A 26726-nucleotide genomic window follows, 5' to 3' on the forward strand; every position below is an offset into this window, starting at 1 on the left:
TTTATATATTAATATATATCATAGAGATGTATAGAATTTATATTAAAGCATTATACAAATAGTACCTTAGATATCAAGTATTTTCAATATTTTATGGATTTTTAGATTTATTTCTTGACCACCTGGTTGAAATCTGCATTTTCTACCACAACCGAATGGCCCCAGGTGCCGCCCAGCACGGAGCACGCTGGAGCAGTGAGAAGCCTAGAGGGGCCGGTGGTAATTTCGGTGATCCTTGCAGGAGCTGGAATCGGAAGCAGAGGCTGAAAGCATGAATGCCTGGGCATGCATACCAAATTAAAGGATATTGCGGCAAACCATGACACTTCCTTTGCAATATGCTAGTTAGGGACCCAAGAGGCAGTGCAATTCGCTGGAGCAAGTGCTCATTAAGATCAATTAAAATCAGGGCAGCCCTTATGACATGCCGGGGACTCGGAAGCATGACCCGGCTGGGCTGGGGCTAGGGCTGGGACTAGGGTTCATAAGTCTTTGGGAGAGACCAGGCCGGGGCTTGCCAAGAGCAGGCGGGCTTCCAGAGGAGGTCGCAGCGCGCGCCTCGCCGCAGCCCTTCGCAGCCGCAGAGGTAGAACGACAACAGGCCGAGTGGAGCGAATCACAAACGGTAACGCAGCAGTGACCCCCCGCCGCCCTGCGCTTCGCTCTGCGGTTAACACGCGGCCGGGGGGGGCGGGCCGGGCCGAGCCCAGCGCTCCCGTCGAGGGGTACCCGCCGCCCGCCACGGCTGCAACGTCCCGCCCCACGCTCAGGCGCGGGCACGCGCAGCCCGCGGCCCCGCCCCCACGGCGCCCCGCCCTCGCGGCCGTGCGGGGCTTCCGGCGGCTCCTGGCGCGGCGGCGGCGCGCGGCCCGGGCTGCTCCGCCCTCCGGACGGGGTAGGGTGGCGGCTCCGCTTGGGCGGGGGGGCCGCGCTGCCTACCGGGGCCCCTCCCTTCGGGATGCACCCGCGGGAGGGGGTCGCCTCGGTGGGGTTGCAGGTGCCGGGTTCCCCCCTCGGCGTCCCTGCCTGGCCTGGCAGCGCCGCCGGTTAACGCGGCGCCGGGCCCGGGAGCAGCCCAGTGCAGCTGCCGGTGCCGCGCGGCCGGCTGTGCGTGCCCACCCGCTCGGCGGAGGCGGGGGCCGGACCTTGCCCCGGCGGTGGTTGGCGGGGCCGGGGCGGGCTCCTGTGTGCGCCTCGGGGAGGGAACCCGGAAGGCAGGGCCGGCACCGGGCAGCGCCGACGGCCTCAGGCTGGGGGTGCCGCACTGGTGCCCGCGGGCCTGGGCCAGACCTGCCCGGGGGAAGGGCCTTGCCGGCGGAGGGCGTGTGGGCTCGGGAGGTGCGAAACCCCGCGGGGGGGAGGGGGGGAGGAGGCGGAGCGCGGCGGGAGGGGCGGCCCCGGGGTGCCGGCTGCCGCGCCGTCCCTGTTCCGTCACACCAGTTACACCGTGTTGCCCCATTGCCCCCTCACAGCGCGGCAGGACGGGCCGCGGCGTAGCTGGGGTGTTTAATCCCCCGCGTTGCGGTGCGCGCCCGGGGGTGCTGTCTGCGCGGGTGGCGGGCGGCAGCTGCGGGCCTGGCCACGGCGCGGTGAGGTGAGGAGGCAGCCGGTGAGTGCTGCACAGGGTATGGCTGCCTGCAGAGGTAGTGCGACTTCTGAAGAGAAAAATGAGAAGACGAATGCACTTGCACTGCATATTGAAAGTAGTATTGAATGGGGATATTTAATTTTTTTATGATTATGATTGTTGGTGTGAGGAGGAGAGTTTCCCCGTAGCTGGAAGCACAGCTGGTCAGAATGACATGCTTTAGTGTTGGTAACTGTAGGCTTTGTGTAAAATTAGTCATTTTTAAAAGGGCCTACCTGGTGATTTACCCATATTGATAAGAAAATTTCTGTTGTGTGTGAAGACAACCCCCACAAGCCAGGGCAGTGACCTGGAGCGTGTAATAGATGCCTAAGGAACTTCTGTCTCCATTATACTCCGATGCTAAACCACGCGATGAGTTTGGTCCTAGCAGGCAGGAGCAAGCAGTCAGTGAAAGAATCTGAAATTCTTGGGTTTTGCATGTTTTGATGCTCATGCCAGCAACACAAGTGAGATTTTTAAAAAGATAGAATTGTCATTATGTTCCAGGTTTTTTTCAAACTGATACAAGTTGCAAATGTGTAAAATGGCTGTTTTAGTGCGAGAACACATTACAGGAAGAGACACAGCAAGTGGGGCCTGAATTTAAAATATGCTGTAAGACCTTACTAATTTTTAATTAATATTAGCCTCTGTTTTCAGCAAGTTGAGTGTAGATGTTGGTATAATTAGGTAATTAATAGTGAGAGATGCTAACCTGTGGTAAAAATACTCTGGTTTAGCCTGTAACGAAAGGATCCAGTATTCCCTCTGTGCATTAATGTACAAAGATAAGTGATTTCCTATTTACCATCTTATTTAAGACACGTTTATTATATTGCATTAATCTTTCTTCAGAGGTAATACAATCAAATGTTTTTGTCATTTATACATTCTTTGTAATTTGTCAGTGTTGATTTTTCTTTTATAGTCAAATGAGAGAAAAGTCTGCACAGTACTCCCAAGTGTGAGATAAGCAAAGCTGGTATAAAGAGGAATTACTACCTCTCTGGCTTTAAAAATCAAACCTGGTGTACACATGACTTGTATACAGCCTTTGCCTCTCTTGAAGTAGTATGAACTCTTCGTTTAACACATGCTTTGCCAGGGGCAGCTCAGGGATTAAATATGCCGTCTTTCATTTTTTTCTTTGCTTAATATTTGTTACTTTTTATGTTTTTACACGCATCCTTCACCTGTAGCCCCTCCAAATCCCCAGTATTTTTCTGTGTATTTCCCACCTTTTCTCAGCACTCTGGTTGGTAAATAACTGTGTAACTGTCTTGTTTCTGCTCTCATGGGATGGAATTGTAAATACTAGAGAGCTGCATTTGCAAAAACAACCAAAATGAATAGGTAAAATAATCATTAACAAGATGCATTGCTTGGAAGCTGAAAAACAGATTTCTGTACATAAAGTCCCTGTAAAAAGAGGCAAAATAAACTGAAGAGTTCCAGGGGTTTTGAATGCTTTAGTTTAATTAATGCCTCTTCCCATAAAGTCTGTACAGAAAGCATAGGACATTTTCCTTTATCAAGGTTAGTTGTGTTGGAAAGAAGGAAATGGTGAATTACAGTCTTAGAAGATTTCATGCTATACGTACAGAAAGGGAAGAACGCTTAATCATAATAGAAAAAGGGAATTTGTATAATTGAGATAGTTGTCAATTAAATAATGGACTGAATATGAGAGATTATAAATAATGTGTTGGGCTCTAATGTATTTTGAAAGAAAGTAGCATATCTCTCTCTCTTACAAAAGTTTTATTCCAGGTCTAGTCCAGTCTGGTTCTCTGAAGTCCTGTCTGTCTTGTAAAAGCAGAGTTAGCATTTCCATGGCTCTTTGAGCTGGTCTGACTTGGGGCTCTTGTAGTTTCATTGCATCCTTGAGCCAGACTTCATGGTGTCTGGCAGTGATTTGGTTTGGGGTGATGAACAGACTGAAAACTACACTTGCTTGCAGCAGTGGTTGGTGTCGGGCTGGATGAGTCCCAGGACTCATCTGGCTCCCCAGCAGTGCTAGCTTGAGAGGTGGTTGTGAAACAGAGAGAGATGGGTCTGTGTGGGTCATGAGATGGGGTGGGGGCACAGCTCAGGCAGCCCCCAGAGAGGCTGGGGATGGGATCCAGCCTGGAAGTGCAAAATGGGCATGTAGGCATAGGGCAACACCTCACAACATCACTGTATGTTCATAGCATATTGCTTTTTGTTTCTAAACAAACAGTTAACGCCATCTGTGGTGGTCGCTGAAGATCCTGGTGTTAGCACCATATTAGTCCATTTAATGATATCTGGACAGAAAAAAAATTCTTATATGAAAGAAAGGCTGCTGCTTGGGAGGAGGACAATAAGGTAAAGTTTTAAAGAAACCTTTATTAAGCTTCAGTTTGGCATAATTATGCCTGTACAAAAGAAAATGAATAATATACAACAGGCCAAACGTGGTGGCAGAGATTGGAAGGTATAATTGCATAGGCTTATATATATAGTTGCAAGTTGCATAGAATCTCTTAAAAATAATTCAGCAGTTTGGGGGAAGGAGGAGTTTTCCACGTAAACTTCACATTACATGAACAACTGTGCTCCAGAGGTGTTTATCATGATGCTTTGCATAGGCCTGAGTCTGCCTTTTTCCTTTTTTTAATGGTTTTTTTTTGGAGAAAAAAAAAAAAGTCAAATCCTTTTAGTTGGAAATCAGCTTGACCTGTGGTAGTTCCTGAAAAAAATCTCTCTATATGATCTGGCCCTACTGATCTGTGTTTAATGTAGTTCTTTCAGTAGCTTATTATCCTTTAACCTCCTGAGCAATTTTTCATTGGTCTTTTAACTTCACACAATTCTTAATGCTTCTTCTAAAATGCTAAGAGTTACTATTTGTTTTGTAGTCCTAATGCTTATTTATCCTTCTTTTATAATAGTTTCGTTTCCTCATACTTGTTATAAACTACTAAATCCTATGTTTAACTCTTTAAAAGTAATTTACCTCCACTTGTATTATTGAGACTAATACATTTTTAGGAAAACTGTATGCTCTTCCCTGTTTCTTCCTATTTACTTTTAAGCCTGTTTACCAATGGCAGCCAAAAATGACAAAGTGCCATCAGCGTTGGGGATACCAGTTTTTTGCAGTCTTTATGAATCATCAAGTCAGTAGAGGGGGAATGACCCATATTAATGTTTCTGCTAACTTGAAATCATGCAGCAGATTTTCCATTATCTGCTTTGTTGGACCTGACTTAAACTGGGCAGCTAGCTGATGTACAGCTCTGAACTGAGCAGCAGTTACGCTGCACTTTGACAAGCTGATTTTTACAACAGTGCTGTAAGAGCTCTGGGCTGTGGCCAGAGGAAGCCTGGAGTTTGCAGTGCAGATAGGAAGTTGTGTAGGATGCCTGTGTGAAATAAGTGATTCGCACCTGATATTGAAGTGCCCCAGCTGAATGACTCTTAAAATTGAGCTCTGTAAAGCCAGAATTTCCATGGAGCAGCCTTCAAACTGTGTTAATTGGTGAAATTTTGAGATAGAAGCTGGTGTATATGCTGGTCTATGTGTAATGCCAGGGCTTGACAGCAGAGTAAGCTTGTTGGGGTTTAATGTCTGTTGGCATATTCTCTAAATAGATTTTTCTTTTTAAGAGGGAAAAATCCAGAAGGAGAATGTATTGGCAATCTTCACTTGCAACTTAAAGCAACTCTATGCTGAAAAGATAAAATAACAGTTTTCAGTTTGGAGTTGTTTCTTTTGGGTCTTTTGGGTGGGTTTTTTTAAGGAGGAGAGATTGGGGGTTGTGCTGCTTTTTCCACAATGCCTTTTCTAAAAGGTGGTTCTACAGGATGTTTGGGGGAAATGTGACATTATTGGGTTTTGGCATTCCAGGAGAGCTTGAAGCGAATCCAACATATCTTATGCATTCCCTCCTGCATGGAATGTCAGGAGTAATTTATGTTGTTGACAGCTATGTCAACGTGAAACTGAATGAAGGACAGGAACTGAACAAAGAGCTAATAATAGAAGAGGCAAGAAAGTGAGAAGTGAACACTTCTTCAGTAAACTTTCTTGCTGTCATGAGTGAGAGGGTCAAATAGTGCAGCCTGTCCTTATCTGTTACCACAAGTGCTGCCCTGTTGGCAGCGTTCAAGTGAGAGCGAGCGGTTTGTACAAGCATTTTGTGACTATGGGAAACAAGCAGTTTGTCCAAGGAATGTGCACAGTGGATTTATATAGAGGCATACAAAAGTCACTTTGATTCGTCTCTATTTGTTTAATTTTTGGCCCTACTCTAAGCTTATGCTTCCAAAAACTCTATATGAAGTGTGGTCTTACTTGTACCCGTTGCAGACATTAAATATGTGGTTTGTCTGCCAAGCAATGTGAGGCATCATTAGTTGTCGTTTGATGCGTGTTCTGCAATAGAAGTTGCCTCTGTTGGTTCAGTGATTACCACAGTATGTACCCTGTGATAAACTAACTGGCAATTCCAGTACAGGCTGCTGAAGAAACATGTATTCTATTCTGAGACATGCTTAGTCATCCCTGTTTTGGCCTCTATTGGGTTACGGGCATTACTCCATATTCTTTCCTAGTAAAGCTGGTGAGCAAGTTAATCAGAAGGCCAGTTGGTGAGAAACAGTTTGTGATACTGGAGGAGGTGAATTCTGGAGTGTGGTGTTGTTGCCCAAGTGTGTTGTGTACTGCTGGCAGAAATCAGAGAGTATGTTCCATGTTTTTCTGTGTGTAAGTAAATCTAATGGTTTATGTCATGCAGGTACAGACCAGCTGATAAATATGGGACAAGCATATGTGAGAGGATCTTTATTAGTAGGGAATATGATACAGCACTTGTGTGCTGAAGACAGCATTCAGCTGTAAATATTTCTTCATTGTAAATAGAAAACTTTACTAAAGAGGCTTACTTTTACCTTGGCTTTTTCTAATTGTTAAACCTGCTTGCTTGTTTGTTTTACTTCTGATGTGATGTAGACTGTATAAAACACATCAATATCCTTAATTATTAGTATGTTTTGTGTTTATTTTTTAGATGGCCTGGCAGTATTGCAGATCTAGTACATTTTGTGTTTAACTGAATTGTTACATAAATGAAAATATTTTCTCTTATTAGAAGGAAAATGCTTTCTGTGGGGACTTCTGCTTCTGATGCCCAGGACTCTTTTGAAGACTTACTTTGTTGCTTGACTTGAAGGTGATGTTGTTAATGAATTCTGAGCATCCTTCAGGAGGCTGGTGACCCCTCTAGCATTGGTGAATGCTGTCATGGACAACTTCAAGGGGTAATGACTGTATTTTTGTGAGTCTGTTTCAGGCTAGTGCCCTGATACAGGAAGCCATGGGTTAAGTTTTTGGTCTAGATCAACTGCCCCGACTCTTTCTTCTCACTCTTAGAAAAAAAATTCACAAATTATGGGAACAAATTATAGGGAACAATTTGCTGGAGTAGCTGTCCAACTTTCTATATGAGCTGTCTTAGAAGGGTGCTTTTGCTCTCCAGTTTGTAGGATGATATAGATATACTTGAGCTAGCTTTAGATTAAATAAATTGGGTCTGGGAGCAGTCTTACTGCAAAATACAAAGCAGTGAAGTAACTTAGGTTTTGTTGAGCTGTATACTGCTGCAGCGTTACTAGGTACCAGAGTACTTTGTTTTAAAGTCAGTTCTAGTTTAACTATTTCAAAATGAAACTACAGATAATTTTAGCTGTACCTTCAGATGCTCTTCTACAGTTATTTACTACAAGGGCCACATTTCATTTCATACCTGATTTTGTTTCCATAAGTCAGTGCAAGATTTTTTTCTTTTAATAAATCCCTGAAAATAATGCTGAATTTAACCATTAGTCTTTTTGGTGCTCGAGGGCTAGTTTTGGCTAATGTTTCTTCTTAGTCTTCTCTGTTTTGAATACAGTAAATGGGAAGCCACACTTAGTAGCCTCCAACTAAATGTCTTAAAATAAAATGTAATAGTTCATTAATATTTTAGTAGCAGTATTTTTTGTTTAAGAGGATATTTGAAAAGTACAGTTTGCCTTCTAAGAATGTTTTATCTGCTCACTATGTTTATTCATTGTTTTATCAGCTCCTTTCCAAAACACCACAAGCAGTTAATGCACCTTATAAAGGACTCATGACCTTTCACATCTTCCTAAGTCATATCTAGATGTCACCAGTGTTTCCCATGTTAACAGTTCTGAGCATGTTTTACTATATGTGCCTTCGGCGCCGAGCTAGGACAGCAACAAGAGGAGAAATGAACAGCCGGAGGGCTATTGAATCAAACACCCGAGCCTTACCTATCAATGTTGAAATAGTTCAGTATGCCAAAGAAGTGTTGGATTTCAGCTCACACTATGGTAGTGAAAACAGCATGTCGTATACCATGTGGAATTTAGCAGGTATTCCAAATGTGTACCCTAGTTCCGGTGACTTTACTCAGACTGCTGTCTTTCGAACTTATGGGACCTGGTGGGATCGTTGCCCTAGCGCTCGGATGCCGTTCAAGAGGACACCACCCACCTTCTGTAGCCAGGACTATGTGGAACTCGCTTTTGAGGAACCAGTTTATCCCACTGCGGTGCACATTCTGGAAACTTATCATCCTGGAGCTGTAGTCAGGATTTTGGCATGTTCTGCAAATCCTTACTCACAAAATCCACCAGCTGAAGTAAGGTAATTATTTTTTTTTTCTCCTTTATGCTTTCCTAAAAGACATTAAATACTACAAGTAATGCTGATTAGCAAACTTCCTACTATGTCTCTGTTTTGTATCTGACCCGCTAACATTTTATTTCTGCATGTTTTTAAAACTGTGGTGACGTGGTTTAATTGCAACTTCAGAGATGTGGATTTTTTTGGTAGGAATTAATGTAGATCCTAATATCAGATCTAATTTATATAATGACAGTTTCTGTGTTGGAATTCATATGAGCAGTAATTATTATGTATGTACAGAAATCACTTTTGAAATGGCAGTTCTGTTTCTCCAATAAGAAAAGCAAGTTGTGTAGAAGAGGTTGAGGATTCACAGTTACTGTATCATCCTGCTTCATGTAGCCATAAACTCTTTCTTCTCTCTGTATGCTTTAGGTTGTATGTATAGTACAATCAGACACTATAACTATTCATATGGAAATGAGGCCAAAAACAGAAGCACAGAACAGTTGGACAAAAGGTGATGCCATTTGTCTGATCTTTGTTTTTGGTCTGATCGAAGGGTGTGAGCTGCACTTCATTTTTACATTTGCTTCATAGACTAAAAGAAGCTGATTTGATCCTGTTGGTTTTCCTTATAGTAAGAACTCCTGATGAAATTCCAGCTTGGGGGGCGGGGCGGGGCAGGAAGATAGGGACCTGGGGAATAGTAAGATAATTAAGAAAACCACTGTGTATGAGGTATGAAGCTCTTAGTGAGGAGGAAATAGAAACAGAGAAGGAGAAAGAGCAGGTAAAAGCACATAACGGGGGAAAAACATAAGAAAAAGCTATCAGTATATGCAATCAAAGCATTCCCTGTATGTCAAAAAGAGATGAAATGCTAACAAACCCATAAAGGAAGAGGAACTGATAAAAGATGACTTAAAATGCATCCTGTAGAAAAATAATATGCCGACAAATACTGTATTATTTTAAAATGCACACTTTGGCGGTATAAGCAGCGTTAGTTCGGATGCTGCATGTTTTTTGCCTGACCTGCCTGTTACAGATAGCTAAAAAGCATACTTTTAGGTCTCTAACTTAATATCCTGTGCTTCCTAATACTAGGCCATTGATGTTTATGCAAAACCCCATAGAAAATCTAGTGTCATGTTATATAATCAAATTTCCCAGTTAATGTTTTGTGGGATTCTGTCATCTACTGTTGTTTAGTGCAGCTGTTTGTTTTACAGCTCTCTAATGAGTATATACTGTATAGCTCTAAAGTAAACATCCACATTCAAGGAACAGTGATAGATCAAACAATAATAGGCTGCGGAACTTAAGCAGGAGTGTGTTTGGCACTGTAATTTAGAACTTATTTATAGGATGATATGTGGTGAAGGCAGCTTTTGAAACTTTTGAACTTAGAACCTAATGTGAGATGACTTTTGGCCAATTACTCTGAACTTTCACTTTATTTTTTTATTTTATGATGTACATTTTACTTTTTTATTTTATGATGTAGCACAGATTTATGTAGAGATTATTTCTGTAACTGTTGATAAGGTTGCATTAGACTAATAATATTGTGCTGCAGTGTAATACAAAGATAATTTGGAGTAATAAGCTAATGCTATATTTTATAAGAATGTATGGTTAGGTTTTGGTTCTTAAAACAATATGGGGTTTTTTAGTTTTGTGTAAATACTAAGGAGTGTTGAAGGAAAGCTCAAGAAATGTTAGCTGAAGGAGCTACTTATTAAGGTGCACTAAAAAAAGGGAAAAATTGTCTGGAGAGCTAAAAGAAGATGGAAGTGAAAATACTAATATAGAATTTTGAGATGTGCTTTATGACTGTGCTTGGGGTGTGGTCAGAGTGAGAGCTCAGACTTCCCCTTCATAAAAAAGGATGACGTTCCTATGGGACCCTACTTTTTAATTTGTAGACAGGAGAATCTTCTGTTCTGCCTACCTAGGTTAACAATGTTTTTGTTTAGAAAGTTTTCTCAGTGAGCCTCAGAACCAATTGCCTGTGCTGCATCTTCAGTATTTGCCAGTCTTGATGATAGAGAAGTTTTAGAGGGACTTCTTTTTTTCTTTTGGCTTACCTTCCCTCAGCCAGATTTGTCCGTTCAGAACTACACATATGGTTTGTCTCCGTTCTTCTGAAAGAGACAAACATGTTACACATGGTGTCTTGAAGGGAAGATGAAGGAACTGTTTCTCCACATGAGGTGTGCAGCTTTTTTTTTCTCTGTTCCTTTGCTCACCTTTATGAGGGAAATATAAAGAGTTGCAAGAACACAGCCTCTTTTCTGCTTCAGTTCTTGGTCCCTTGTTTTCACTTACAAAAATTATCTGAGATGTCAACTAAGAATTATTTTTTGAAGGTGGAATGCTGCTGATAATCTTAGGTGATTCTGTGTTTAACTGACGTTTTGGACCTGAACTGTCATACAATTTTCTTCTGTTAAAAAAGGCCATGGCTCAGTTACTCAAAGGGCACTGAGAACCTTGTTTTCTATTTTGATGCTCAAGTTTAAATCACCTTATTACCTAAAATCCTTAAAGTGCTGCTTTATTTTATCTGCTGACTCTGGAACTGTTTCTTTCTGAACACCAGTGAAAAAGGGCAGGTCATTAGAAAGGTTCCTTTTCACGAGTTCTGACTTTGATATAAAAAGAAGGCCAAATTAATGGTGGAGTCGAAACTGTTGGGAGAAAGTCTGTTGAGACTTGTTTAAATGTTATGCTTAGTGGATTATACTTGTCCAGCTGAGTAATCTTTTTTCACTTTGTTTAGTATTTAAAACATGGGCTCATCCAAAACCGCTGTGTGCAAAAGCTTCTAACCTACAAGAGGCTCTGTAAGGACTTGGTGTATTGCAGTCCTTGATGAAAAGGACTTTATATGTTCTTGAAAAATGGCTATAGCCCACATATTTGGCCAATGTGTTGCTAAGTTGCACACTTCAGGCTTCACTTGCATGAAAGAATGACTTATGCAGGTGTTCAGAAAAAGGTCTGTAGCCATGTTCCTCTCTTACTGGTGCATTGAATATTGCTATCAGTTACAGCTTTGTGTGACACTATCTCAGATCGGCTTTATTTAGAGGTTTTTTAGAGCTGGGGTCGGCTTCTCATGGAATGGGAATAAGCATTTATTTTTCAGAATGGAATGTAATTGTTCTTTAATAATTCTAATGCTTAAAACATGACAGTTAATTTGAAGTTTTTTCCATTATGGTTTAGCCAGCTTTCAGCAATTTGAGGATTCTCTGTCCTCTCATATATTTTGCTGCTTTAAACACAGAAGACACTACATTGCTCTCTTCTGCATAAAACAATTTTTAAAACCATAAAAGTCAGAGAAACTGCTGTCTTTACACACAGAGACCTTTTATGCTTTTCATTAGTGCCACTCACACCTTGGCTGGTGAGAACTGTTTGGTAATTTCTTAAATCTATACTAACATATGTTAGTATCCATGTACAAATTTGTTACAGGAATTATCTGAGTGCAGAAAATCCAAACAAAAATTAATAATTAGAGATAATGGGAACAACGTAGCCTATAGTTTCTGGGTTTATGTGGTGAAGAAATACCTCCCTTTTTTGTATTGTGTTGTGCTGGGGTTATTACACTGGTGTAGCCTTGATTTTTGACTGTTGTGCACATTCTGTGTACTTAAGAGTTTGGTGAGAACGATGAGTCCCTCTTCAGTCAGTGGAAGAGGCAGGGTTTTGCACAGGTGTGATGAGGGCACTGCTTGTGGTAGTGATGTAAGCTGAACGCAACCAAGACAATTTTCTTTGTTTCTCCTAGTGTATTAGATTGAAGAATAAGATATAGCTAGCTCCTGTGATGGGGAAAATGTTTTCTTTCCTGTTTCTTTTTCCTCCTCATTTAACCAGAAGGCTTACTATTGGTGATTCCATAATGGCTTCTTTAGTGCTTAGCCCTTTTGAAACATTTTGATGCACCTAATAGTTAGCTGCTGTCAGACAGGAAGTGTTTGTGTGTGTTTAAATGGGAGCTTTCAAGTCAAAAATAATTTTTCAGAAGTTTTTCAACTTTTTCCTTTAATAAAAATAACTCTGTGTTTTAGATTTAGTATATAAAAGAAAAAAATTCGTCCATGTTCTTCTGTCATGGTCTTTTTTTAACTTAATTTGACAGTTTCTCTTATCTCATGTACGTTACAGTGACACCACTTGTGCTTTTTATAAAAGCTCAAAACCAGAGATTCCTAACTAGTTTGGGATGTGTGCCCATACTTGGGTGATGTTTCACAGCATATAACCTTACTGCAGTGGAATGATTGCTTCATTAGTGGGTTGGAGATTGTTTGGGGATTATTTTTTTCTTATTTTCTGTAGATAAAGTGTAATACTGGTTAGGTGATTTATCACAGGTGAGATAGCATGGTTATTTGACTGGGAGCAGTTCCATTCTGCTTTGTGTGTTCCCACCATTTATTGCTATTTAATTTAATTTCTCCATGTTGTTTAGAATTTTGCTAGATGCTCTTTTGAGCAAAATTCAGAGTTTGATTTGTAGATGAACGGCTTGGCTCAATATTTCCCAACATAGCTGTGTTTGCTGGATGCAAAGCCTTTCTCTTTCTGAAGGTCTTGAATCCTGTAGAGGCAGAAGCGCTGCAGCCAGAGGAGCAGGCTAAGGAAGATGGGCAAAGTAAAAGGCTCCCTCTCCTTCCGTTGGGAAGTTCATTGTATTTAGGCAGTACAATGCCAGTCTGGGTGGGAATTGTGCAGATTTGTTTGCTGGCAGCCAGGATGGGGATCAAAAGTTTGATGGAAAAAAAAATCCCCCCCTTCTGATAGAATGAAACCAGAAAGGCAGTATACTGAATGTAAATATTGTGAGTCTGTTGCTTATAGAGCAGCATTTAGATGGTTCTTTACCTTTTGTTCCCTGTGAATCTCAGACGAAGGCACCCAAAACACTGCTGATACCATCAACACATTAGAGTGTGATAAGGGACCTTCAGGGCTGTATCTCACCTATGTGTAACACACAACTTGAATTCTACCATTTGCATCCTTCCTTATAACTTACTTTGACATCTGCAGGGGAACAGCTTTTTCTCATCCAGATGACTGTCATAAAAGAATGAGTTGTGGGTCCATGTGGGACAGTCATTTCTGAGAAACCCATAAAAAGTTCATGTGGATAACAGGACAGTTATTTGAAATATCTTTTGGTATTTAAAATGCCCTGAGCATTCTTGGGAGTCCTGTCTGCTCTCTCTGGTATTCCAGAATTGAACTCTCAAAGTAGAAATGAAAATCTGCTGCGTATTCCCCCATAGTAATTAGACTGCTGTGAACTCTGCTTATCACCTAGAACAGAATGGTTCCAATACTGGTCTCATGATTGGTCTTCCTTGCCTTTTGTATTTATCAACTTAACATCTGTGGCCAGGGGTGCACTTTCCAGGTTATGTTGAACATCGTGGGCTAAAGCATCCCTGGCATGTTAGCAGGTAAGAGATGTTTTCTTGTAGCCTAAAGATTATTTACTGAGCACTTGCTTGGATAAGTGCAGATGGGATGTATTATAATCACATATTATGATTATAATTGTTGCAGAAGTTGCCATTTCAGCAAATGTGTGGTCATAATATTCTCTGAGTTGCCTTATGTTCTCCTCATTGTTCTGTATGAAACTTCACTTCTGGCTTTTAACACAGCTGTAAGTTTCTTGGGACAGGGAATTTAATTTTTGTGATTGAATCACATGGAGTGAGACTTGCTTTCTACACCAATCTCAATTTTACAATGCAAGAAATCTCAGCAGATTGCAGGCATAGTTTTGTATCACTGGAGAGAAATCTGGTTACTTTTCCTAGGAGCCACTTCTATGAAGAATCTTTCTTATGTAATTTCTTCAGAAGTAATCAGGTCTACTCAGGGATCATCTTAGCCATTAAAAAGCTTTCCAACAGCATTAGGCCAACAAAAAATTAAACATTAAATATGTGCTCTCATTTGCCACAAACCTTGCAAGTATGTTCCTCAGCCTAAAAATCACTGGACTGTGTTTTCCTTCACGGTGAGGGAAGGAGAATGAGAATTATTTTTTTTATTTTTTTATTTTTTATCACATAGGTGTATTGAGTTTTTAGCATCAGAAATTTGAGCAGAATGAGTTCCTGGCTATCTTCATAAGGTAGAGGGAAATCTAAAGAAAATTAAGTTTTTCCTTTCAGCTTTAATGGACTCAGTTTTCCCATTAATCAGTAGAGAAAATAATACAGATGTTCGTACTTCTCATTCAGGCTTTGCATGGCAGTATAGAGACTGAGGCTTTCTGACGCCTTGCTGGTGAAACCTTCTTATCAAAGCACTGTCATTGCAACATCTTTGATCAGCTGTTACTGTGTATCTGCAAGACTTGAGGACAAACAATGTCCCACCTTCAGTGATCTGATTCTGCTTAATTTTTGTGAGAGCTACCTAATTAACTTGGCCAGAGGGGGGGTGTGTGTGTGTGTGTGTGAAAATTCCTTTGACGTTTTTACAGGTATTTGTTGGGATTCAATTTCTCTTTGCTTTGGGCTGAATAGTTTACCAAGCATCTTAAGCTTGGAACAAACGCAGGCAACCTTGTTAGGAAAGAAAGCTGATTTTGGAACACACCCTCAAACCAGGACTGACTGTCAAAATACCTGTCTTCTGAAGGATTTCATAATGGGTGACTATAGCAAAAAATGCTCCAGAACAGAAGAAATACAGTTCTTAGTGAAGCCTCTTGGTAATTTAGACTTTTTTGATCCATTTCCAGCTGTGGAGTTTTCACTCCCTTTCAGGTTACATGTAGCCCATTTAAGTGTCAAAGTGCTGATTGTAGATGAAGAAACAGCTTCCAAGTGCAGTAATGGGTATATTCAGAGTATGCTTATACTCAGGAAGAATTCACCATCCCTGACTCAGAGCAATTGGGATGGCACCACACACAAGAACAGACCATAAAAGCAGAGAAGAACATCAAATCAACCTGGTAGACTTGAGGTTTTCCAGTTAAACTGACAGCTGAGTCCTTTAAAGTTAGATTGGTGGGCTATTGATGAAAAGAAAGCAGTATGACAAGGACAGTGGAAAATAGCCACTGGTCTGGTTCATCAGCACTTGATATATAATGTGGAGTTTCGCAAGATTGTGAAGTCATGCTACGTGTCTTTCCTTCTCTCTAGTTTATTACAAAGACTGGAAACTAGAGACACTGCTTGCTGAATGAGGTTATTGCTCTGCAATTTGATGAAGCTAGACCTCCAGAGTTCTGCTACTGCTAGATAAGCCTTTCTCCAGGGCACTAAAGGAGAAGTCAATAACTGAAACACATTCTGTTAAAAGTTGTTGGTCTGGCATGTGCTAAACTAGTGAAAAAATAGCTTTTTGTTTCCCTAAGGATAGTCTGAGCGGGTATATGAAAGTGTCTAAGCAAAATGTTAGATGGTGATCTGGATGTGTTCAAGAAAGGTCATGTGCATTGCTAACATTAAGTATTTGCTTAGGGTATCGACCTATGTGAGAGGGCATGACAGTGGGACTACATCTGTTCCTTTTTGCCATGAGCTGATGTTCATTTCCTAAATGAATGAAATCTTCTCTTAGTAGTAAGTCTCTCTTATAAGAACTGTTAACCTTAGGGTAGAGTTGTCCACTCCTACATTGGTACTTTCTGATGTGCGATATATTCACCAATCCTGCTTGCTTGTTTTTAGTTCATTACTTTTTTTTTTCTCTCCTTTGACATAAGAGTTCTGCAGGCCTCCCATAAAGTATCTGTGGAGAATGGCATGGTGTAGGATAGGAAAATATGCTACTATTTCGAGGATAGGAAAATTAATCCTCACATACCGCAAAAAGTCCATTGTGACGTGGCAGTTTCAGCCAATAAAGATTAATTTTCCTATCCTTGAAATAGTAGCAAATATCAAGCTTCTAAGCCTTATTTATACTGTGCGCTATGTTTTGATGGAAGTACTTGTATATGTCTTTTGTCATGATAAACAAAGTGTAAGCATTTGGTTCTAGAAAACAAAGAATGTTTGATTATTTACTTACTTTTAATTTTATATATATATAACACCCCCACACCCCCCCGTGTGTGTGTTCTGTAGTATATGTCAGTGTAGAGGAATACTTGTAATTTCTGAGTAGTGGTGTCTGGCAGGGAAAGCCAAGGTGCTGAGGAATTGGAAAGCACATACGGTGTTTCTGAGACAAGCAGCCTGAGAGAAATCCTTGAAGCTGGAATTAGGATGCTCAGAAAGAGATGGGGTAGATATGGAAGTGCCTGGGTTATGCACACAGGATGCAGAGATCACTGTAAGCATACTGTTGAAGGGAGTAGCAGCAGTGGTTGCTTCTTTAGGAATTAACTAGACTTGAGGGAGGAAAAGGTGGGCATCAGTGACTGAAGGACTCTAAAATGCATTCACTGGATGAGGACCCATGTAGAGAGCATGTTTCCGAACTTTTGGCAAGTTTGGGAGCACTGAAGACCTAATGATTGTAAGACTTGATTCTCCAGCTTCCTCAATTGGCAGTAGGTTTCACTGTCATTTTCTGGAAGAGATTTGAGGTCTGTGTGTGAAAGTAAGGGTGTAGTTGTGGAAGTTCTATGCATGCTCTGAACGTCCTTCTGTCAGTGGACTAAAGAGGAGAAAAACAACTCAGTTTAGTAATGTAGACATTTTAACATTTTTTGCAAAGGACCCTTTCAAAAGTGATTTGAAGATTTTATTTCTCTGGTGATTTGAAAGTGAATTACTTTTAAAAGGAATAGTTTGCTTGCCCAGACAGATAAAGTAAAGTTTCTGGGGTTTTGCTGCTTGCTTTTTTTTTTTTTTTTTTTTTTTTTTTGTAATTTGCAATGCTGCAATTCGATCAGGTTTGATGTTAAGGAGTCTGAGCTGTGGGTTTGGGTTTTTTCTTTTTTTGTGAAAACCTTTGTGGGAAATAAGAGGTCAGCTGACTGTATGTTTGGATTATGTGCCGAGGCTGTTCCCTGCATACTTACACTAACACAGCATCATTGTGAACACATCTGCAATCCATTTCTTATGACTACCTTACATGTAAGATGTTAAAAACAACTTGTGCATGAATAGCAGTACTCTTAACAAATGTGTGACTGAGTATATAGCTTGTTTTGTTAGTTAGCAATGCAGAGAAGATATGCTAAGGTCATAGTATGCCCAGTTAAATTCACCCTTAGGATACTTACCATATCTAAGGAAAACATGATTTTCACTGTCTTTTCAACCATGTTTCTCACTTGTTAAATACTTCTGACAGAGAAGCCCTCTTACTGTGTTCAGGAATTGCTTTACTAACTTTGATTTTAATCGCTATGCTGTCTGTATGTGCAATTTTTCTTTCACAGATGGGAAATCCTTTGGTCCGAGGCACCTACAAAGGTGAATGGTCCTCAGGCTCGGCAGTTCACACCTTGTATCAAACAGATAAACTTTCCCACAAACTTAATCCGTCTGGAAGTGAACAGCTCTCTTCTAGACTATTACACTGAACTGGATGCAGTAGTACTGCATGGTGTGAAAGAGAGGCCTGTGCTTTCACTTAAGACTTCGATGATTGATATGAATGATATTGATGAAGATGAAGATGAAGAAAAGTATGGCTGTGGAATGGACACTCTTAATAAACAGTTCAGCATTGTTAACCTCAGGGAATGGCCAACTAATGGGTATTTTGATAAACTGCCTTATGAGGTAAGGAAAGCATGTTTATACTCAGTGTATTTATCTTGATCATTAGGGATGCAAAGGTGCTTTATAGGGTCCTGGTCAAGATTGTTGTTTTTTCCAGTTAGATTTCCTTGCATTGTTTTGTGAATCTCCTGCAGTTATTTTATAGTTGCGCCTCAATTATGTAAGTCTCTTTACTTCCATGGATGTGTAATAGCGAGCCACTTTGCTGTTATTTGCATAGTTATTTCACTTTTATTTCTCAGTAATCTGTCCGTTTGCACGTAGTTTTTACACCAGTTATTCTAGCTCTTGAACTTAGAAGCTTTTGGCAGTTTTCCAGTAATTTTAGTCCTCATGCTTAATGATAGAAGAGCTATAAAAGTGATATGAAAAGATTGAATCAAGATCTGGAAGTGGAAATAGTTTGTAATAGGCTAAATGTTTCTTTTCCTGTTACTTCTCTTACAAAACCCCAGAACTTTGTTCCTGAAACTGCCACATTATTTTCATGTTATTACGAAATAAGCTTCTTCCATGCAGCTAAGTGCAGGTAAAAATGTTAACAGCTGGACTTCTTTTTTTATGTTTGCTATTTTTTATTCTATCATTAGCACAGAAAACAGTTGTGAAGAAACTACTCCTTTCAGATTCCCTGGCAGTGGGGCAGTTGCAGGAGTGCTTAGAGTCAGTCAATATTTTCCTTCCTGTAATTTTCAGTATAATAAGAATGCAAAGTATGTCCGCTGAATATTGTGTGCAGGCCAGGAAATGCTCAGTATTTCAGGCTCAGGGTATGGAGGCTAGTACCCTAATTAGAGTAAGAATTGAGAGACAAAGTAATTGTCTTCACCTCTTCTGAAATAAACAGGTTTTGCACATAGTGGAAAGAAGCCTTTAATTGCCAGTCAGACCTCTGGACTTGAGCAGAGACGTGGTTGTTCCTGCTCTTCAGTGTACTGCAGTCTGGCAAAAGAAGCAAGTATTTGTTTACTGTGGTAACTCATCAAATGCTCAGTGCTTGTGGCTTGAATCAGACTTGCTCTTAAAAGTGAAAGGAGGATAGTGGGAGATACTGTCACTGACTGGTTTTCAGAAATAGGTGATCTATTCAAGTAGTATTTTGGGGTTTTTACATCTTTTGTCTCTTAAGTACCCCAGTTTGGCACCTGAAAGCTCTGGTTGGTTGACTGTGTGCCCTAGTAACCTGTAGAAGTTTGCTGTGCCTGTAAAGAGGTAAAGAGAAAGGAAGAGGATGTAACAACTCTCTCCATCTTTCTACTGCCTACCTTGTCTTTTAAATCATTTTTCGTTCTTGAGTTTGTTGGGGTTTTTTGTTGCTGCAGTGGAATAATAAATGAGGATACTAACTTCATCCTGAGTTAGCTCTAGTGGTTTTTTCTTTTTCCCCAGAGTCCATATAATGTTTAATATATTTTACTGTTGGTGCTTGTATATCAGTAATGAAGTAAAGCAAGTACTTTGCATATACAAAGGTGCAGCTGATTCCAGAACATCGTAAAATGTATAACAGTTTGAAAGTTTGAAAATTTGTTGGTTTTAGTCATTCAAAGGAATTGATTGTAGAAGAAACTTGATTTAAGTCTAGGAAGTTTTGTTAGAAAAGGCTGGATAAATTTATTTGTGGTATAATAGACTACCAGAGAGGTTGATTAATCTCTTTTCTGTTCATGATTATACATACTAAGATTGTAATTTGGGAACCATTTGTGTAGTTCCGTTACTCCTATGAACTTCATGTACTTTGTTGTGCTTTTCTGCTTTCCTGTTTGTGTACCAGCTTCCCTTTTTATCCTTTTTTTAATGTTTGGTTTCATGAATGCATTTATATGATCTATCCATACAAGCATATATTTTTTTCTTCTGCTTTGATTTAAAGAAACTGAAAATACAAGTGGAATATTTATCAGGAAAACTACAAAAAACTATTTCTGGACTGGTTTTGTGATAGCAGAAATCCCAGTCTACTACGTTCTTGGTCCAGCTGGAAGATTTGGGTATTAGAATGACAAAAATGTTGTACTTTTGTAGCATGACAGGTTTTTTTGTTGCATCAGATATGGGAGAACAGTATTCTGCTTGCTGTCTTAAAGACTGACAAGTGTCAGGTTTTTCTGAGAAGTGTTTGAACCTTGTAATGATGAAATAAGGCAATCACTGACTCCTTCTAGTTTTGATTGATACGTTACATTAAAAATGTGTTTCTTTTTATATGTTCTGGTTGATTGCAAACATGTAACTGTCCTATGTCTTCATATGAATGCCTATTCCTTATTTGAGCTGTTTCAGGCTTTTTTCATGCTATCCTCCATAATTCACAAAATAAACGGGCTGTATGGTCTTCTGGGCTGATCTTAAAGCAGGCAGCAGTTCCTCCAGCCTTTCTTTTGCCTTCCTTGTCTTTCTGAAACTTCCACAGACTACCCTTTCATAGATTGTGTTGTTCCTCAAAATGGCATTAGGAATGGCTTGCTGCAGTGTGAGCTCTAAAAACATTGTAAGAGTCTAGATTGCTTCTGATGACAAAAGAGAAAAATGCTTGACTCCTGGGGCATGGACTTCCTTAGAAGAAAGTGTGAAATCTTGGATGAACTAGGTGAGAGAATTTTCCTTTCTTGCTGGTGGATGGTGTTAAACAGCCCTTAGTAGCTGTGAAGTACCTGTACTTCATTAGTTCTTCAGAATTACCTTAAAATTTAGAGAGGATTTTCTGGGAGATACTTCATGTGCTTGTCTGTCTGCCCAGTTATCTTTGACTAACTGGTGCTGCTTATAAAGTGGAAGGAGTAACGTCTTAGTCTTAGTTGACGCTGCAAGAATGTTTGAGACCTGAAGGCCTAAGCAAATTCAAAGCCTTTGAGAAAGGTGAGGCATACCTGCCACTGTGTACTTGTGCAGTGTGGGACTTGCCAAGATGTGCCAGCTACCAAGATCCTAAATTTTCTTTTCCAGAGAAGAGAGTCAGGAGGAGTCCTGCATGCTGCCATCCAAAAGATAATTTTTATATAAATTTTGGTATAAGAAAGATATAAATGACATCTTTGTCATTCCTTGAAGCCAATTTTTCCTAAAGCTGCCTACAAGATTTATGAGCTGTTCGTGGGTACTGGGGAAGTGAATTTCACTGCTAAATGTGGATTTGGCACCTATGTTCCAGGAAAATGGGTCTTGCATGTAAGATCTGCATCCCTTAAATGATACTTAAAAGTCAGAGCAATAAGCAGGAACATTTTTAAGTGTCATATACTTTTTTGCTCAACAGTAAACTTCTTACATCTTTCCAGAACAAGTATTTGTAGGCTTTCAGATAATCAAGGAGATTTTATGCCTCTCTTTGAAAAGAGAACATCATGAGGGTCTTAAAAGCAATCTTGACAGCTAATAGCCATATGGCACAAGATTCCCTTCAGGTAACGGCCAATACACTGCCAGTTGCTATAGCAGGCTAGGCTCTGAGTGATGGCATGTGGAGATCTCTCCAGCTTTAGTCCTCCTGGAGTCTCGATTATTTGATGATACAGTCTGTCAGTAAGATCCTTTTTCTGTTCTTTCAATCAAGAAAGGGCTTAAAACCTTTACAGCCTTTCATTACTGAGAGGATCAGAGCCTATAGCTTGGTGATGTGAAGCCCACTCCTCCAAAGTGTGTTACGCAAGTAGAATAAAGAGAAGTGAGACTTAAATGGCTGTGTTTTGTCAAACAGTTGCAAGGTCCACTTTTCATGTGTTTGTGTCCTGTTAAATGTGTATGCCTTTGCTGGTGCAAGCTATACGATCGTGGAATTAAGGACTCTGTTTTCTTAAACTAGGTTGAGGAATGTCAAAATCCCTAGAATACAATCTTCTTCTTGCCTTCTCTCTTTGATTTTTTGTGCACATATCGTTTGTCCTTTGTCTGAGCATGTCTTAGTATAAATTCTAATTAATTAAAAGCTAAGCCCTGGCAGCTCTAGCTACAGAATGAAAAAATTGCAAGTCATTCATTTGCATGTTTCTGAATGAGTGGTTTGTATAGGCCAATGTATTTTCATATTGGAGGGCCTCATGCTGAAGTCTGCACATGTAGAAAGTGCAGATATTCAGCTTTGGCCAGCATCCAAGTATTCTTTTCTGACTTAAGTTCTGTTATTGTCCTCTAACTACAGAAAGTATTTTATTGGGCATAAATGGTTATTGCCTGCAATAACAAAAAAACCCTCAAACCACAACAAATGGTTATTCAGAAAAAAGGCTTTAAAAAGCTGGATAAACTTTTGGGTAGGTAAGTAAGTTTCACCCTGTGTATTGAAGAGTATGATGGAGATCCTGTTTGAGCTTGTAAGTGAACTTTACAGTGGGCGAGATGTCGTATTTTTTTAAGAAGTTATATTTTTTTCAATGATAAATATGTATGTAATGCACTGCGATCAGGGACTATGACGATAATAAAACACATGGCTTAGGAATGAATCAGGATTTTTTTTGTGCTCAGACAGCACACAATGACGTTGTATACTGCTATTTGTTGAATTGTGAGAATTATGACTTGAAAACCTCTGATTTTTGAAGTTTTTAACTGTAGTGGGTGTTGATCTTGCCACATCTCTAAAGCTGGCATGTGCCATGTTTGCCCTGGAAATGGGAGACGAAGTACTTCAGGTCCATCATAACCTAAAAGGGTGATCAGTATTTGTATAAATTGTATTTTGTTTTCCTCTTTATACTCCTTTGTATTTTTTTCCAGTAATCTTGGTTTTACTGATCAGTTTATAAGGTGTGAAAAAATAACGGTTGCCATAATTTTTCATAAATGCAGAGTAAAAAGTTGTTCGTGAGAAACTGTTACAAAATTAATTTTCAAAGCAGGTACTCAATTCTGTAACATTCTTGGAATCACCATGAACACTGTGTAGTGCAATGCAACACATCGTGTCACATATTCATTATGGTATCAAATTGTACTTTATGCTAGGATACACATACATAAAAAGCGAATTTCTGACAGACAACCAGACTCCAGACTAACAGTGATTAATGGTTATTAGCCTGTAGATTTGGAACCTGTTGTCTTTGTTTAATTGAAAGCCAGAAAAAAATTGATTCTTAATGTCAAGTAATGACATTTCATTATGGTTTTCCATTCTAGATAGTATGAAGTAGCATAATGTCAGTAAAAAATAAGGATTATTTTTTCTGATTAAGACATTCATGTGGTAAGAGATTTCATCTCAGGTGTGGAAAGATTGCAGCGTCCTGCAAGTGTCGTGGTTTAACCCTGGCCGGCAACCGAGCAACACGCAGCCACTTGCTCACTCACCCTCACCCAGAGGGATGGGGAAGAGAATCGGAAAGGAATATAAAACTCAAGGGTTGAGATAAGAAAAATTTAATAGGTAAAGCAAAAGCTGCACACAAGCAAAGCAAAGCAAGGAATCGATTCACCACTTCCCATGGGCAGGCAGGTGGTCAGCCATCCCCCAGAAAGCCAGGCTCCATCATGTGTAACAGTTACTTGGGAATGCAAACACCGTAATGCCGGATGTCGTCCCCCCCCTTCCTTCTTCTTCCCCCAGGTTATATACTCAGCATGAAGTCCCATGGTATGGAATATCCCTGTGGCTAGTTTGGGTCACCTGTCCTGGCTGTGTCCCCTCCCAATTTCCCATGTCCCTCCAGCCCCCTTGCTGGCAGTGCCCAAGGAACTGAAAAGTCCTTGATTTAGTATAAACATCACCCAGCAACAACCAAAACCATCAGTGTGCTGTCAACATTGTTCTCACATCAGAGCCAAAACACAGCACTGTACTAGTGCTAAGAGGAAAGTTAACTCCATCCCAGCTGAAACCAGGACAATATGTTATGAAATACTCGCTGAAGTCATCAGTTAGTGTAAAGGGATGTTGGTGAGGTATTTGTAGTTTTATCCACCATTATCTTTAATTGAACAAAATTGGTGTTACTTTGTTCTTATCAGACATTATTATGCCACATTAATTGTAGACATAAATTTAGCTAACAGTGCAGCCTTTCTTGTTGAGCTCTCTGCTCTAGAAAACTTACCAAGTAATTATGGGAAAATCTGAGGGAAAAGACATTCATAAAATAGATATTTAGGTGGCTTAAGGTGTGGAATAGCTGAAAGATTGCAAAATATTTTGAAGATGTCTTTCAGAATATTGAAATTTATTTAAAGTGTATTGATGGTTTTAGAAAAATGACTATGTTTAGGTATCTGCTATTAGAATGACAAACAAAACTTAAGCAACTTCTAAGCTTAAGTATGGATCTGAGCCAAGCAATAATCAAGATACTAATTTGGGATTATATCTATGCTATTTCCTAGTTACTTTGCTCTTTCTTGGATACCAAAATGCCAACAACCTAAATGTCAGTTGGAAGCAAACGTTTTTATTATAATACATTAATTGCAGTTATTATATATGCATATGTATTCCATATATATATGTATTGCTGTCACATTGGAATGTCTACATAGATCCTCTGCATCAAGCTGAGGTGAGAGTTCCAGTTACCCGCAGAGACAAAAAGCTTGGGTTGTTTTTAGGGGAAAGGAGAAGCGAGGAGAAGGGAAGTGGGAAGGCTTGAAATCAAGCTTGAGAGAAACCGGAGTATATGCAAACAGTGTATTTTGGCATTTGAGAAAAAGGGGGGGTGGGGGTTTTTTGTTTTGTTTTGGGGGGGGGGGTGGGTTTGTTTCGGGTTTTTTTGAAGAGTTGTAGATCATGTTTGAAATTCAAATGCTAAATCTGGAGCCGAGTAGGAAGTAACATTTTTCATTTTGCAGGAAGTTGGCTTGTTTTCTTTTTCTTTCTAGAAATGAAGGGGGGAGAAGGGGAGACGATAGCTAGCTGCGTAATAAACTGGTACATTGGAAGTACAGTCTGTTTGGATCTCATGAAAAGCTTCATTTTCATTTTCTTAAGCATTTTTTTCTGATTTTTGGTGGGTTTGTCTTGAGAATCCTTAAAACATTAAAATGAAACATGGTATTTTGAAAGGGCCACAAGACTGCCTTCAGTCTAAGCTGATTTGTGGGGTGTGGTGTCTGGTGGGGTTTTTTTGTTGTTTACGGTGATTAATTTCAGCAGTGACCATTTCCCACTCTGCTTGAAAACAGTCAATTTTAGTTACATAACTTGAGTGCAGGTACTTAGAGCTGTTAAAGACAACCCTGGTAAAATAGGTCTTAGATTGCATGTTTCAAGTGCGTTTATTTTCTCAGATTCTAAGCTTAAGGAGATCTTTTTTTATTAAGAGTTTTTGTTATTTCCTTATGTGAGTATTTATGTGTCTGTGTGTGTTGATCTTCCTTGAGAAAGGAAAACAAGAGCATGATAGGAGATGGGATATTTCTTAATTTCTGAGTGTGAGATGTTAGTCATTATGAAAACATATATAGCGGTGCTAGTCTGAAGGGCTGGTGATTATTCTGAAGCAGAGATGATTCAGTCTGGTAAAGGTAAAAAGGGGATTTGCCTTTCAGGTTTGACTCTGGCGTAGAACAAAAGTGCTCTCTAGTATTACAGAAAGGAGGAGATTACTTTGTAAAAGAAGATCTGAATATGTTAAATTTTTTAACTAGTTGCATAGTCCAGCATGGATGGGAGAGGATATAAGGTAGAAGACAAATCACTGATTTTTAAAACAGGGAGCAGAGGAATAAAACTAAAATCAGTTCAAGGTGTGGGGAAACTGGGACATGGTACATTTTTTCCATGTACTCTGCAAATATGCTGCCATCTGAAAAACCAAATCCAGAGAAGAAAGAGGATGCCAGTTCAGTGTTCTGATCAATGGCAGTGCAGACATTGTGAAGGGAAACATGTCAACATAGTGTTTACATAGATATCACTGTTTAAATTAGCATGGGTAAAGAAACTTCTAATTTGAAAGCTTAATGTCACAATATTGTCAAATTGAGGAGGCAGTGCAGTCCTGTTTAATAGTTAATGATTTGAGAACTTACTTTTAAGTGAAAGGACTTACTTCTCTTTGAAGTTAGGACATCTTTTCTTATTCTTTTGCAGTTTTTTTTCTTAATGTTTTGAGCACTGTGTGACCATCTGTGACTTTTCTTTTCTGTTTTTAATATAGCTCATCCAGTTGATTTTGAGTCACCTTACAGTACCAGACCTGTGTAGACTAGCACAGACTTGTAAGCTACTATATCAACATTGCTGTGACCCTCTACAGTACATTCATCTCAGTTTACAACCTTACTGGGCAAGAATTAATGACACATCTCTGGAATACCTACAGTCTCGCTGCACTCTCATCCAGTGGCTGAATTTATCTTGGACTGGAAACAGGGGAGCCATCTCTGTTTCTGGATTTAGCAGGTCAGTGCTAAATATACGGAAGTGTTATCACAAGCTCTGTTTGCAGAGCTGCTGTATTTTCACTAAGTATTTTGAACCTTATTAAAAGACAAGAAATGTCTTTGATTTACTATAAAGGCTGTGATTGTTATGGTGTAGAAAAAAACAACAGCTAAAACAGTAAGAGATGTTAGATAAAGCAACAGAAGTCCGTTTCGGTATGTAGTCTGCATGTGACAGGCTGCCTGTGACTGAAAGACTTCTTCCAGGGGGAGCAATGTTTTGCTTTCTCCTGGGCTTCTAAAGACTCTACTAGAACCAAGCTGTCAAAAGTCCATCTTGCTAAGAAAATGTTTGTGGTTGTTCTTTGTACAG

The 26726-nt window shown here is 39.9% G+C and overlaps 1 protein-coding gene across 9 annotated transcripts in view; it reads left to right on the plus strand.

Moving 5' to 3' along the window:
• The first annotated feature begins 811 nt into the window (after positions 1–811).
• FBXL4 (F-box and leucine rich repeat protein 4) overlaps positions 812–26726 on the plus strand; it is a 72027-nt gene continuing 46112 nt past the window's right edge. The window contains exons 1-6 of one of the 9 annotated variants that reach the window (XM_056342528.1): positions 823–895; positions 3852–3979; positions 6748–6916; positions 7720–8309; positions 17692–18037; positions 26128–26372. In XM_056342528.1, coding sequence (XP_056198503.1) covers positions 7801–8309; positions 17692–18037; positions 26128–26372 — 1100 coding nt within the window. In that variant the 5' untranslated portion in view covers positions 823–895; positions 3852–3979; positions 6748–6916; positions 7720–7800. The other 8 variants (XM_056342529.1, XM_056342530.1, XM_056342531.1 and 5 more) reach the window with 8 other exon arrangements.

This window comes from Falco biarmicus, chromosome 6 (genome assembly GCF_023638135.1).
Source record: "Falco biarmicus isolate bFalBia1 chromosome 6, bFalBia1.pri, whole genome shotgun sequence".
Classification (NCBI taxonomy): Eukaryota; Metazoa; Chordata; class Aves; order Falconiformes; family Falconidae; genus Falco; species Falco biarmicus.